At 35.7% G+C, this 13736-nt stretch overlaps 2 protein-coding genes across 6 annotated transcripts in view; one reads left to right on the forward strand and one right to left on the reverse strand.

Moving 5' to 3' along the window:
- The window catches only part of LOC137406529 (syntaxin-7-like), a 383065-nt gene that overhangs the window by 252870 nt on the left and 116459 nt on the right, over window positions 1–13736 (reverse strand). The window lies entirely within an intron of this gene.
- LOC137406493 (doublecortin domain-containing protein 2-like) lies at window positions 52–13704 on the forward strand. 3 transcript variants are annotated; one of them, XM_068093083.1, is made up of 12 exons: window positions 52–368; window positions 1445–1490; window positions 1884–1948; window positions 3391–3522; window positions 4027–4176; window positions 8141–8269; window positions 9792–10003; window positions 10477–10592; window positions 10849–11355; window positions 11407–11547; window positions 11896–11973; window positions 13395–13704. In XM_068093083.1, exons 1-12 carry the CDS (start codon window positions 100–102, stop codon window positions 13398–13400), a joined length of 1851 nt encoding a protein of 616 aa, XP_067949184.1. In that variant the 5' UTR covers window positions 52–99; the 3' UTR covers window positions 13401–13704. The 3 variants fall into 3 exon arrangements, with proteins under 3 accessions (XP_067949184.1, XP_067949178.1, XP_067949192.1); XM_068093077.1 differs by having other exon boundaries at window positions 10849–11547; XM_068093091.1 differs by lacking the exon at window positions 11896–11973 and having other exon boundaries at window positions 10849–11547.

The raw sequence follows: 13736 nt of genomic DNA on the forward strand, positions 1-13736 counted from the left end.
CATGACTTGCTGTCAGCATTCGACGTAAAACAGCAGAATGAAAGCGCTGTAGTGGAAGGTTACTTTATCTAGCAGTGGATCTGAAACAACTAGCAGGCTATGTCTGAGGCAGAGGTGACTTTAGCTAAGAAGGTACATATCTACAGTAATGGTGATCGCTTTTTTACCGGACGAAGATTCGTGATTAATCCAAGACAGACAAGAAATTACGAATCATTTTTAACACAAGTCACTCACTCATTAAAACCAGCTTTCGGAGCAGTGCGAGTTCTGCGTACGCCAGAAAATGGGCATGCAGTTGGAGATCTCGGGGACCTGGAAACAGGAAGGTCATATGTAGCTTGCGCCCAGAAGTTTGTAAAGCTTGGGTAAGTTGTGGTACTTTTGTATACTGCTTCCATATTGCTGCTGAATACTGTCTGCTGATATACGATGTGATATCCAATTTGCTAGATGTTATATTATCCTAAATTCACATTATCCTGCAAGATTGCTACGCGTGGCTAGTTATATTAATGAAATCACTTGCTTTTAAAAAACAAATCCTGTCATGCTTGATTTTTCATGTAACAGTCATCATTGTACTTGTGCTATATGTGTATAAAAGAGAATCTTGCTCAACTTTAAAAATTCAAAATATCAGTTAGCTTGTCACCACTTTTATTTAGATATAAAAAAGATTTTACAAAACATCGTAAGAAAAGGCTCATTATAAAAACCCATAGCCTTAAACACATTTTTTCAGCATGACTAATGACAGACTAGCAGATAACCATAAGTTCTTTTGAATGTCTAAATAAAGGGTGTGAGAATTTTAAATGGTCATAAAGCTATTTTTAGTAGTTTTGGAGACCGACAGATATACATTACATACAATTAAAAGAAATAATGTGTGTACATTATGACTCAGCTGATACCCTTTGTACACAACATAGATACCTATTTCTTCATTCCTGTTAGCCGCTTATAACAACAACGAGGAACTCATTTCAGAAACCCAGTAAACTAGCTTGTCTGTTTCATTTGTCAGTTATAGCATCTATGTTTAAAAAGAGATTATCCAAGCAATTTTCTGTCATGAAGAATATCAAACTGGTCATCTTGATTGGGTTATTTATAACTACTATTGAAGCTGATAAGCCTTGTTTCTCTGAGCTAGTAGATGGCTAGATGCAACTAGCTGCTTGGAGAAGTTAGTATTAAACTTAATATGTAATATATAAATGTCTCAGTAGTATGCTGAATGAATATCATACAGGGTATTAAGTAAAAGGAATTACTATTTGATGTTTTGAAAACAAAGTGCATACGTAAAGTATGCCTTAATGCGTATCATAGATACGGTGATTTATAACCAATGATAAAACTAGAGACAATTACCGAGCATTATGATAACGTACCACGGAGATGTTATAGCCTTAATTTACATCTCATACTATTGCAGATATGAAGATATTACCACCAAACCTAAACCAGCTCCGTCACCTGAGGTAAGTAGTTTTATGACACTTTGTTATCTTTCCATCTATTTTAACTTCAGTATAAAACTGCAGTAGATATAAGTTGGCTGGGAGAATGTTTGAAAACTTTTGGTAATCGGTTTGTGAATGTTATGATAGTTATTTTGCTCATCAACACGCAGTTTAGTCATATCCCTACCTGTTAGCTATACCATGGCTAGTTATATTAACCAAGCCACTTCCTTCCATGAAGAATATAGAAAGCTTGTAAAATATTTTTATGAGTTGAGTAGAGGAATTGAAAGATTAACATACGCTTTTATAATGGTAAAAAAGTTGGTCAGTTTTGGAACGAGTCATTGATAAATTACACATTATTGAAATAATTTGGTAAGCTATACACATTTGCTGTTATATTTATAGAGACGAAATAAAGTTGTGGTATCTGGCAGGATACGAAAAATAGAGAGAACTCCAATATCCATATTGTAAGTTAATATGATGTATAATCATACACCTCCTCCGCAAGTCATATATTTTACCTGCCCGTAACCTGCGTCACCACTTTTGCCACGCAATATTTGCTTTGGATGATCTATCCCTCTCAAGACTTTAAATTTCAATGCAATGAATTGGCTAAAACAATCGTTCTTTTGAAACTCGTGCTGATGGTATATACCGAGTGACCGCTCTATTCTCCGGTGACAAGATGATTTCATAAACACATAAGAAACTAATCGGAGTGTTTATGAGTTGTCAAGTGTTGCCGTGTACATAAGGTCTTAAAGAATTCTTGTTTCAATAGCCTCTAAACTTACGACTATTGATTATTTCTTGGAGTATCAACAGATGAAGGTTACGCTTTATAAGATTCGTCGAAGGGAATCAATCGATATATCCTATATGTGCGATGTTATTTAACGAGACACTTGTATCTTTGCGCATCCTTGAAAATGCAGAATAGATGCTAGAACTGACTATGTTTTACGCTTATGAAAATACGATTGGTTAGTCAACGCTCTTTAAGAAATACTTTGAATTTGGTTTATTCAGATTAAAACAATGAACTACGACTGCCTTCCAGACTAATACTATTAGCAAAAGGTGTAGATGTAAACTTGTGAACCCTTTTCTCGAGACTCATTTCATTACTCTTATCATTTTATTCAAATTTGAAAAAAATTTGCTCTCTATTTTTAGTTTTCTCCTGCTCCCTCTCTCCCTCTCTCACTCTCTCTCTCTCTCTCTCTCTCTCTCTCTCTCTCTCTCTCTCTCTCTCTCTCTCTCTCTCTCTCTCTCTCTCTCTCTCTCTCTCTCTCTCTCTCTCCCTCTCTCTCCCTCTCTCTCTCTCTCTCACTCTCTCTCTCTCTCACTCTCTCTCTCTTTCTCTAAGTATCGCGTCTTATGAGGACGTAGGTGATCATGGTTCTTTTCCATGTCCTAAAACCACGGCTGATCTTGGCAGGTTTCAACAGTGGTTTGCCATTGCCTTCTGTTGGGTGTTTTTTATTGAGACGCCATCTCTAGCTTGCTGGTCGTTGGCTCGCAGAGGAACTTCTCCGATCTTTGTCAGGTTTTGCTTTTAGTCCCGACGCTAATCGTTTCTCTTGGTACTAACTCCATTTTATTGATGGCGAATGAGATGGCTAAGTGTAAACATACATGAAACATACATGTAAGACCATGATTCAGACATAAGTGATCTTGTAAAAGAATCGATAACTACTACCAGGCAAAAGATGATAAAATGTCTTCTCTTCATCTTTTTCTTAGCATTTATTATTCATCATTTTAAAAATGAAGAATGATAAAAACGCAAATTATTTTAACTTTTATAAGCTAAGTTTTCAATGATGTTAACCAAACTTGAACTCACCCATCATACAAACTGTTTTTTTAAAGAAAACTCTAACTTGGGCTCTGATTGCAGTGTGTACGCAAATGGCCAGCATCTGGAGCAAGCCAAGAGAATCCTACTGAAACCATGGGTGAATAAAACCTGGGAAACAGTTTTGGTTGCAATTAGTGAGAAGATAAATCTGGTAACAGGAGCGGTTCGACAGTGAGTTTCTTCTCGGAATAATTACTGTATGAAAATTGGCATTATCTTTATGAACACCATTGCAATTGCACTCCATTGCAATTGTTCATAACATATTATGCACTAGACATCTATTATTTGTTCATATATGATATAAACCTAGTGGAATACACTATGCACTAGACATCTAGTATTTGTTCATATATGATATAAACATAGTGGAATACACTGTGCACTAGACATCTATAATTTGTTCATATATGATATAAACATAGTGGAATACACTACGCACTAGACATATATTATTTGTTCATATATGACATAAACATAAGGAAATACATTTGAAGCGATTAGAAATTGTATCAATAGAACATTGTTTTTTGAAATCTTCATTTAGGATTATCGAGAAAAGTTAGATATTGTTGCTTTATAAAACCGCGACATTTCAGTGTGAAAACACCAAGTACCTTTGGATAAAAAGGCCTAATCACATCTTTGCTAAGAATATTTTGGTAATTATTATAGAATCTATGATTTTGCGACAAAAGAAGAAATAACTGAAGGCGTACACCTAAAACACAATGAGTACTACATCGCTGTCGGCTCTGAGAGGTTCAAGGATATAGAATATGGAATGCAGGCAACAGTACTCTCTCCTCGGCAGCAACAGAAAAGGTACAAATAATCTCGTAGAAATATCTATTAGCTGTCATGATTGCTTGCTTATAAAATCAACATACAAACTCGGCTAACTTGATAAGACTTCGATTTGTGCTTTCTCAATGCGGTTACCAGTAGCAACTGCTTCGTAAGTAAATAGCTATGTTAATTAGCAGCGCATTAGCTAATCATGTTTGGGAGCTTACATAGCCAGAGCATCATATTATGTAACATAAACCTGTTAAGAGCTTCTACATTTCATGAAATAATTTTCACATTATATAATTATTTAACGATCTTCGTTTTGATGCTAGTGAAACGTACCACGATCTAAAACATGTAGTTTAGTAAATAAGCCAATATTTTACACAAAAAATCAAACATATCAAAATCTATTTGTAAAATACCATTGGTAAAAATTATATTCACTTTTTCATAAATGACCTGAAGTCATGAAATATCAGCAGCTAAAAGGACAGAGAGTAGTCTGATTGGTATATCACCAAATGATGTGACATACCTTGGCATAACTTACTCTGGCAAGATGCCAAAGTTGTTAGGAGATGCGCATCACTGTTAGTGCTTTGGGACCGTAACCCGCATTCATTTAAGTTATATATAACGACTAGACGCACAGCTAACATCATGAGTGAGACCATCTCTCTAAACATTTAACCACTACAAGTAGCCTGGCGGGGCTAGTACTAATAGGAAGCCATTACTAATAAACAAAGTTCATAAAGTTTCAAAAAAGATGATTAAACTATTAATTCTTATAGTTTTACTCGATGTCTAGTAACAGCGGCTTGAATGTACAGGTTTTAGATGAGTATCAATTCCTTTCGCTGATATATAGTACACAAAGTATTTGCTATTAAGTATCTTTATTTGGATATGATGACATGTAATCATAGACAGCTTACGGTATGTTCCCTTGGAAGCTAAAGTAACGAATTTTCATTTTATAGCAAATCATATATTTCTTTTGATTATGTTCACACAGAGGACAGTTATAGAAGTCTATATATCAATAAATAGTGGGATAGTCATCATCTAATCGGCATCTACAAACAATATCTGACATGCATGCCTCTTGAAATCCAAAGCTCTAAATGTTCATTTATGAAATCAATAAGATCTGAAGATAGATATGTTTGTATTTATTGAAAACATTATTCTAATAAAAGTTAAGTCCTTTGGCTTCCTTTCAAGTCCGGCATGAATGAATATATTTGACCGCTGCTAAGCAAATAAGGCATAGCTGTGCAATTGCACCAGACATAATATTATGATATTTGCTAGTTAATAGACCCACCACAAAATGTATATGCTTCTCAGCCAATAGTAGTGCAATGCTGTGGAACGACATGATATTTTAAAGAAATGGGCATAATTTATCCTCTTGCTTACTGTATATTTACTTTACTATATTTATTACTGCTTACTGGCAGTACCGTGTGAGATTGTCGTGCGTAATAACTATGGGCACAATTATTCTTATACCCGTATGTGACAAGGTAGTGGAGTGGTGCAGGCGATAGTGTGCTTGGCTAGAAATTGCAATTATCTTAATGCTTTTAGTGTGGCTTCGGACAGACACGGCTCTTATTATAGTAAAGATTGATGAAATAGGGCATATGTACACTTATATATGTACACTTCCCATACACTTATATATGTACACTTATATATGTACACTTCCCATTTTCTTTTGTACAATATGTTATATAGCCAGTCTTGGCATATGATAAAGTGTTCCATAGAAGGTCATTCATGTCATGTTCTTTTCCAATTGCTTAGGTGAGGCATTTTATGAGTTGTAAGGGTTCTATGGCAATTTTTCCATTGTTTTATTAGAGTTGTCTTACCACAATATGAAAACATGCCTTTTTTCACAGCCCATAGTGGGGCTCAAACCACAGCCCTGCTGTTTGGTAGTCTAGAGTCTTAGCAACTAGACCATGGCTGCCTATTGACTTCCCAAGTGATATAAGGTTTTTTGAGCCAATACTACTAGCTAAATGCAAAAGGCTATTGACAATATTTATTCAATTTAGCTATTGTGTTTAAACAAGCAACTGAAAAATATCTCTGATAACATACTACGCTCAGCTACACTCTGGGATAATACAGCTGATTCAGTCCCTTTGTCTTAGCCATCTATACAACTCGGAACAAACATTCTAATCAATAATATCAATGATACAGATAGTTATTTGCTACTTGGGGCCAAAGAGACATCAGCTCTAACAATACCAGCTCTATAAGCAAAACAAAGGGTAAAAGTACATTAGAAATGTGAATTCATAGCAAGATCTTGGCAAAACACTTCCTCCCTAAAAAGTTTATGATAAATGTCAAATTAGAATTACATCAATTCACTCAGTTCCTGTAAAAATACCAGCCCATTTCATCCGTTGAATCTATTTGCCTTATGCAATAACCAACTTTGTTTAAATTTTGTGGTAACTATATATGTAATAATTGCATTATGTTAAAAAATAATATGTTCTGCAAAAAATATATGAATAGCTATTTAGTTAATGCTGACAGGTAGCTTGATGACTAGACTCCCAGGCCACAAAGCTGTAGGCCCTAAGTCTGTCTATTGAAGCAAAGTCTTCGCTCTCACAGGCGGTGAATGTTGCTCATAAAATCAATGCTTTCGAGGTTCAATAGACGCGATGGCATAGAAAGTAAAGTTATTGCTTAGTATAGAGAACTTCAGCTGGTTGTAAACTCAACATAATGAAGAGATGAACATAACTCAACATAATGAAGGGATGAACATAACTCAACATAATGAAGGGATGAACATAACTCAACATAGTGAAGGGATGAACATAACTCAACATAATGAAGGGGTGAACATAACTCAACATAATGAAGGGGTGAACATAACTCAACATAATGAAGGGATGAACATAACTCAACATAATGAAGGGATGAACATAACTCAACATAATGAATGGGTGAACATAACTCAACATAATGAAGGGATGAACATAACTCAACATAATGAATGGGTGAACATAACTCAACATAATGAAGGGGTGAACATAACTCAACATAATGAAGGGGTAAACATAACTCAACATAATGAAGGGGTGAACATAACTCAACATAACGAAGGGGTGAACATAACTCAACATAATGAAGGGGTGAACATAACTCAACATAATGAAGGGGTGAACATAACTCAACATAATGAAGGGGTGAATATAACTCAACATAATGAAGGAGTGAACGTAACTCAACATAATGAAGGGGTGAACATAACTCAACATAATGAAGGGGTGAACATAACTCAACATAATGAAGGGGTGAACATAACTTAACGTAATGAAGGGGTGAACATAACTCAACATAATGAAGGGGTGAATATAACTCAACATAATGAAAGTTATTCAACAAGCTTCCAACATTTCTAATAGTTTGGAGATGAAGTATAAAAATAGTTAAGTTACCACAACAATTGATGGAATATCACCAAATATTTACTGGCAGCGATAATAACTAGTCTAGTAAGAGCTTGTGGCAGTACTGAGTCCATACTGTACTTTGACATGTGCATTATGCAGCCACTCTTCAGTATAGAGGGAATTACATAGGGTATAACATTACTCACTAGAGTATTTGATTTGGTGAGCTCATTGTATTGCCATCAACCATCAATAGTAGCCTATGACTTCTACAGACCACCTACCGCAATGGTCTGAAGTGGTGGCTATCTAAAGTCATTAAAAAGTGCAAAAACATGCATACCAATTATAATTTACAATTATGACAACTTAGAGTTAGACACATTCAGAAAATGAGCTAAAAAACCTAGTCAGTTTTCAGCATATATGTCATATATGAGCTTTCGTGATTGTTTCAATACCTTCTGACTTTCTGCATCTCGTGATTCTAGTCGGTGTAAAGCATGATGTTTATGGTAATACTCTAGATGTATTGTTATCTTCTGCCATGTTTCTAGACGGTATCCTGTATTACGACCTGTAAAAAAGAAAAGCAAATATGAAGACTCGCAGGGTTCATCTCCACTTGAGAGTTCTACCACCTCCACACAGAGCATCAGCAAGAAGAATGATGAGGCTCCGGCCAGGTAACAGGCAGCAGCTCTAAATCAACCTTTAATAAAAATGACTGCTGCCGCAGACTCATTAGCTTTGCTCTGACAAAGAATGGTCACAAAGTGTTTTGGATAAATATATAACAATTTATGACATTTTATAACAATTCGGATAACAATTTTGTTTCAGAAAATGACATGAAAAGTAGAAGGGCATAAGTAGACCTGCCGCATGTCAAACTGCAAAGTTCTGCCCTGACCTACATAATTTCACTGAGTGACCCAAATACGGGTTTTTACTAATGGTTACTAATGCCAATAAAAAGTTATACGTGCATCAGTTTTTTCCTTAGTAAAATCACAAATATGATTTTTAAGACATTCCGTTAGCATCAGAAAAGAGTGTAGAAATATTTTTATCGGTCAGCAACAGTCTGCGGACTTTTGCACCAGCCTTATTGTTTGTTTGCTCTCGTGGGAAGCCCTGTTGCCAGGTTGTCTGAGATAACAGAAGTTATTTTCAGTTGACTCCGCTAGCTCAGGTCAAGTGACAATTGATGTCATAATGGTTATGAAAATCAATTGCCATTAAAATTTAAATTGTATCGTGAATGCTGCCAAGCATATGAAAATGATAGCACAATGTTTTTCAAGGCTCTAGGTTTTATTCAACTGCGTGTCACATATTTGAGACTCTTATCCATAATTAATGTTTCTGCACTTTCTGCTAATTTTAGTAAAAATTTGAAAGTAAATGTAAATTATTTGTTGACAAAAAAGTTACATTGGAAAACCAAATTATTTGAGTGGTCTAAAACACTTGACAACAAACAACAGGTTGGGGTTCAACTTCCAATAAAGGCCACTGGTGGTGATAGGAATGACATTCAACCTTAAATTGCTCCCTGCAACTGGGTATATCTCCAGTAGGTTCTCCAGTCTTTGGGTAGATTCCTTTGCCAATGGACTCCAACATGTCCAGTCAAGTTTACAGAGCCATTGTTTGTGCAACATGGCCCTTTAAGAACATCCATGCAATCCATCTTGGAGGAATTGCACATAATTGGGTTCCGCATTCAATCCTTCAGTTGGCATAATACCTGAGTACTTGATTACAAATTGATGGCTAACTTTAGCCAAAATTCAAAATGTATAGAAATGCAAATATGAGCCATCTTGTGCTTTAAATGGAAAATACAAGTGATATTACACCTTAAACAGATAAAAGGCATCAAACAATTTTGATACAGAAAATTGGATATTAGAAACTCTAAAACAGAAAATCTAAGTCAAGATAATTTACTGGAAGCATCTTATAAGCTTTCATTAAGTTTAGTTTTTTCATATCAACAAAAACATTGTTGTTAAAGTTTCATGGACTAAAATGACAAGTTTTGTGTAGAAGAATGAGTACGGAGAAAATAAAGATTGTCTGAAAGAATTGTTGAACTAGGAAAGTACTTGTACTAGTAATGAGCAGGTTTGCTGTAATATGTACATATAGTCATATACCAATGCTTGGCACTGTTTTTAGTCGTGTATAAATAATTTGTAGAAATAGGAAGAAGGCAGGGCAGGCTGTTACTAATACAGAAGAAGGAATTCCCATAAAACCCATCAAGCATAAACGAGGTGGTTCTGACAAAACGAAAGAGCCTGGAGAGCCAAAAGAAAAACCAGCGGAAAAAAAGAATCCACCTCCGGTGCAAAAAACACAGTCGACATCTAAAAAGCCAGCCAATAAGCAGCCTGTTGACTTAGATAAAGGTATTAATTTCATTTACTTCTAAACTCATCAATGTCAATGTAAAATATCGATTAGCTAGCCAATACATGATACAATATCAAATGTTAATCATTTCAGCTTCGAACAGTAAAGGTAACGTCTCTTCACAGTCTTCACTATATTTTTTTGGCAGCACAATATATTTCTATGACTTTGCTACATTCTGTTTCTGTACATAATATAATTCTGTTTAATAATAACAATGTTCTTGTTTAAAAGCCAATAATACAATATACAAAAGAAAAATGAAATCATTAAACTTTTGTGGGATACACTTCACAAAGCATTACCTCATTCAATTCACTCAGTTCCTTTTCTAATGTGCTTTTCTTACAAATATTAGGCTTGCTTAGCTAATTTAGTTTGTACTGTTGCGCCAGAATTGGCAGCATCTGATAAAGCATGTGAGTCTATAGAAACTAGATATGATGGCGATGAATCTATTGTATTACAGATGAAGGAGGCGTCTTCAAAGCTAAAGGAAAGAAACAAAAAGCGAATGAAGTCAAAGAAGACAAGAACACTCGGGAAGAAGTTCCGATTGACAAACGAAAAGCAGAAACTGTAGAAGTAAGTCAATCAGTCTGCTTATCCTAAGATTGATGACTATGATCTATAGCTAGAGTGTGAGCCTTAGCACCCAAGTTGCACCGCTATTGTCACCTCTCTCAGATTTGTTAACATTTTGGGCACAGCTTTGGTTTATATCTCAATATCATATCAATCTCAAATCTATCTGTATACCGAATCCCATAAGGCATCCACTGCTTTTGTTGTCAACTCTTCTATAAGTTTGTGTGAGGGTGACTGCTTATGCTTCATTTAGGATGAGCAGCCGATTCCAGCGAGAGACAAAAAAGAGCCCTTGCCTCCTGTTAATAAGAACAAAAATAAGTCTGAGTCCCAAAAAAAACCTCCAGCTAAAAAGCAGCCAGCCCAGCAACAACCTAGCAACACCTCCAACAAACCAGACAAATCCACAGAAAATAAATCTTCTGAGTCTGAGAAAGAACAGCACGAAGCCGCTACCAAAATACAGGCATCATACCGTGGACACCAGACTAGAAAAGAGTTGAAAAAAAAAACAGTAATAGCTGACTCTAAGGAGAAGTCAACTGTATCGAAGATGAGCAAAGATGAGGCAGCTGTCAAGATTCAAGCTAACTACAGAGGGTACAAAGTTAGAAAAAACTTAAAAAATCAGAAACAAGAGAACACTCAGAGAAAGGATGTCTCGGCCAATGAACCAGATGAGGAGGCTAAGAGAAATGCAGCAGCGGTCAAGATCCAGGCAAACTATCGAGGGTATAAGGTTAGAAAAGATATGAAAAAAGCCAAAGAAGAAAAGACAAGCCAGGATCCAGCTGTTGAAAGTGCAGAAAAGCGAGAAGCCGCAGCGACTACAATTCAAGCCGGCTATCGAGGATACCGTGCAAGGAAGGAAGTAAAAGCTTTGAGAGAACAACGCATACAACAAGAAGGTGATACGGAGGCAAGGGCTCAATCCAGTCAAGCAAAAAACAATGTGAGTTCCTTGCGTGGTGTGAAGTGGCAAATCTATTCTCTGTCTAATCCTTGACCTAGCTAACTGCTCACCACTACTCATTTACCTTGCGCTTTTATCAATTTCAACATTCCCATCTGTAGAATTTTTCATGCTACAATTTTCATTGCTTCATGGTATTTGTTGACAAGCCCGCATTTGGCTGGTTTACATAAATTGGTTGGTTTACAAAAATCCATAGCTCTCAGGCGACTGTTCGGAGTTATTAAAGACTTGTTTTAATATTATAGTAATAGAATTGGTAACAAAATTGAATTAATTCATAAATGCGTGTGGTCATAAGTGAATTTGCTGTTGCATCATGTCTAGGCTGATCAAGAAAATGCGGCGATAAAGATTCAAGCCCGCTTTCGTGGCTACTCAACTCGAAAGCACTTGACTAACAAGGTAGTAGTGATGTTGTAGTCAGTTGTCACACAAGCCTTCACCTTCTTTTTGCACTACGTGTTCCTGCAATAACATTATATTCTAGGAGGCCATCGCCAAAACCTTAATGAGCTATCGAAGCTTCTGTTCATTTGTCAAATAACAGCTAGATGTGGTCTTACATGTATATACAGTGATGCGCAATACTCCTTGTTGCCAGACACTGTAGTTTATGGTGATGAACAATAGTCGATGGATGGAAGTGATGCGCTTAGCAGCTATCAATCATGTGCTGGAATAGATTGGAGCTAAATTATCTGTTCATTTGCTATGGCTGACAGAAGTTAGATTCTGATATATTCACGGATTAATCTTTGCCTCTTTGCTGAATGAAGTAACATTTGTAATCAACAGATGTGAGTTTAAAAAGCTAAATTTTCAGGAAAAACTGTTTACTCTAAAATTCATTTTGTTTTTTGTGTGTATAAATTCCTTGGTAACCTATCGAATTTCTAAACATACATGTGACACCATCAGAGATGGCTGGATTTCTATAACCTTTTGCATAACATTTTCAAACCTGTTGTATCATATTGTTGTTTTTGTCATTGATTTGTGGTCAGCCATTAACTTGAGACAACTTTTAATAATTGCATTTTCAACCCTCACCCTTAGCTCATAATAGACTGAGCAAAAAAATGCATCCAAATTAACTTTGGGGTTATAAAACCTGAAAAACTGTGAACACCCAGGTATTTGTGTTGTTTTAATAAGTTATCACCGCCTAACTTCTGTTTTTTGCACAATATTCTATGTAGACTAGCTGCTATACATCGCTGTACAACACTTCACCTTGCCACAAGATTTTTGTTTCTCTTCATATTGCGTTTTCGAGCTTCCTGTTCAATGACTCTTTTCAATTAGTTTATTCTCATAGAATTATGTTATTCTAACTTCATCAGACGAGAAGTTTCAATTTCTGCAAATTTGTATTGGTAGTTTATGTTCATACAGGTTGTGCAATTGGAATTGGTGTTTGTATTCAAGCGAGGAAAAGAGATGAAAATGAGAGCATTATAAATTTGTATAAATTACTCTTCATATTTGCGCCTTCTGATGGCATCAGAAGGCGCAAATATGATAATCTATAAAATGGCATATGCCTTCCATAGACTACTCGTGTTTATTGAATACCGGCCAGTTTTTAGCTTTAGAACGTTTTTTTTTTGGTAAAAAGTCTGTGAATATATGCATTGCCGGCTAATTGAACAGGACTTGCTTAAATTACTTGTGATAGGGCGCAAGCAACAGGCTCCAAACAAGCGTAGTTGTGAATAAAACATAAAACATATCTCAAAGCATTCACTATTACCACTGACACCATTGTTTTAAATACATTTACCGCAGCAAAAGCTAACGATTAAATTTAATCTTTATTTTAGGGGTAAGAGAGCCAAATAATGTTACAGAGGACGAGCAGAATAAAAATGGATGACAAAGCCACAGGGATCTGAAGGATACAAAAACTGAATTTCGCTATTTTTATTATCCGTCCATCTTTTTTATTTCTGATTCTACTTTTAATATTACTGCAATTGACTAGTTAGCAATCAGGCGTGTTGTCATACCACCCTCTCTTTTCATAATCGCTTGCCTATTAATGTTATGTCTTCCACAATATCGATGTATCAGTATATGTAGTCATGTGTATCTAATCAACTATTAAGTGCAGGCTGACTATACTTGCCAATGATATTGTGTTTATCTGTATGAATGTACATGTA

Source organism: Watersipora subatra, chromosome 1 (genome assembly GCF_963576615.1).
Source record: "Watersipora subatra chromosome 1, tzWatSuba1.1, whole genome shotgun sequence".
Taxonomy (NCBI): domain Eukaryota; kingdom Metazoa; phylum Bryozoa; class Gymnolaemata; order Cheilostomatida; family Watersiporidae; genus Watersipora; species Watersipora subatra.

Bases quoted from the DNA above. Each gene is read 5' to 3' on its own strand.
- LOC137406493 (XM_068093077.1), top strand. From the start codon at position 100: ATGTCTGAGGCAGAGGTGACTTTAGCTAAGAAGGTACATATCTACAGT. The intron at 1,491-1,883 runs GTAAGTAGTTTT...TTATATTTATAG, and splicing joins AACCAGCTCCGTCACCTGAG to AGACGAAATAAAGTTGTGGT. The intron at 3,523-4,026 runs GTGAGTTTCTTC...TAATTATTATAG, and splicing joins GTAACAGGAGCGGTTCGACA to AATCTATGATTTTGCGACAA.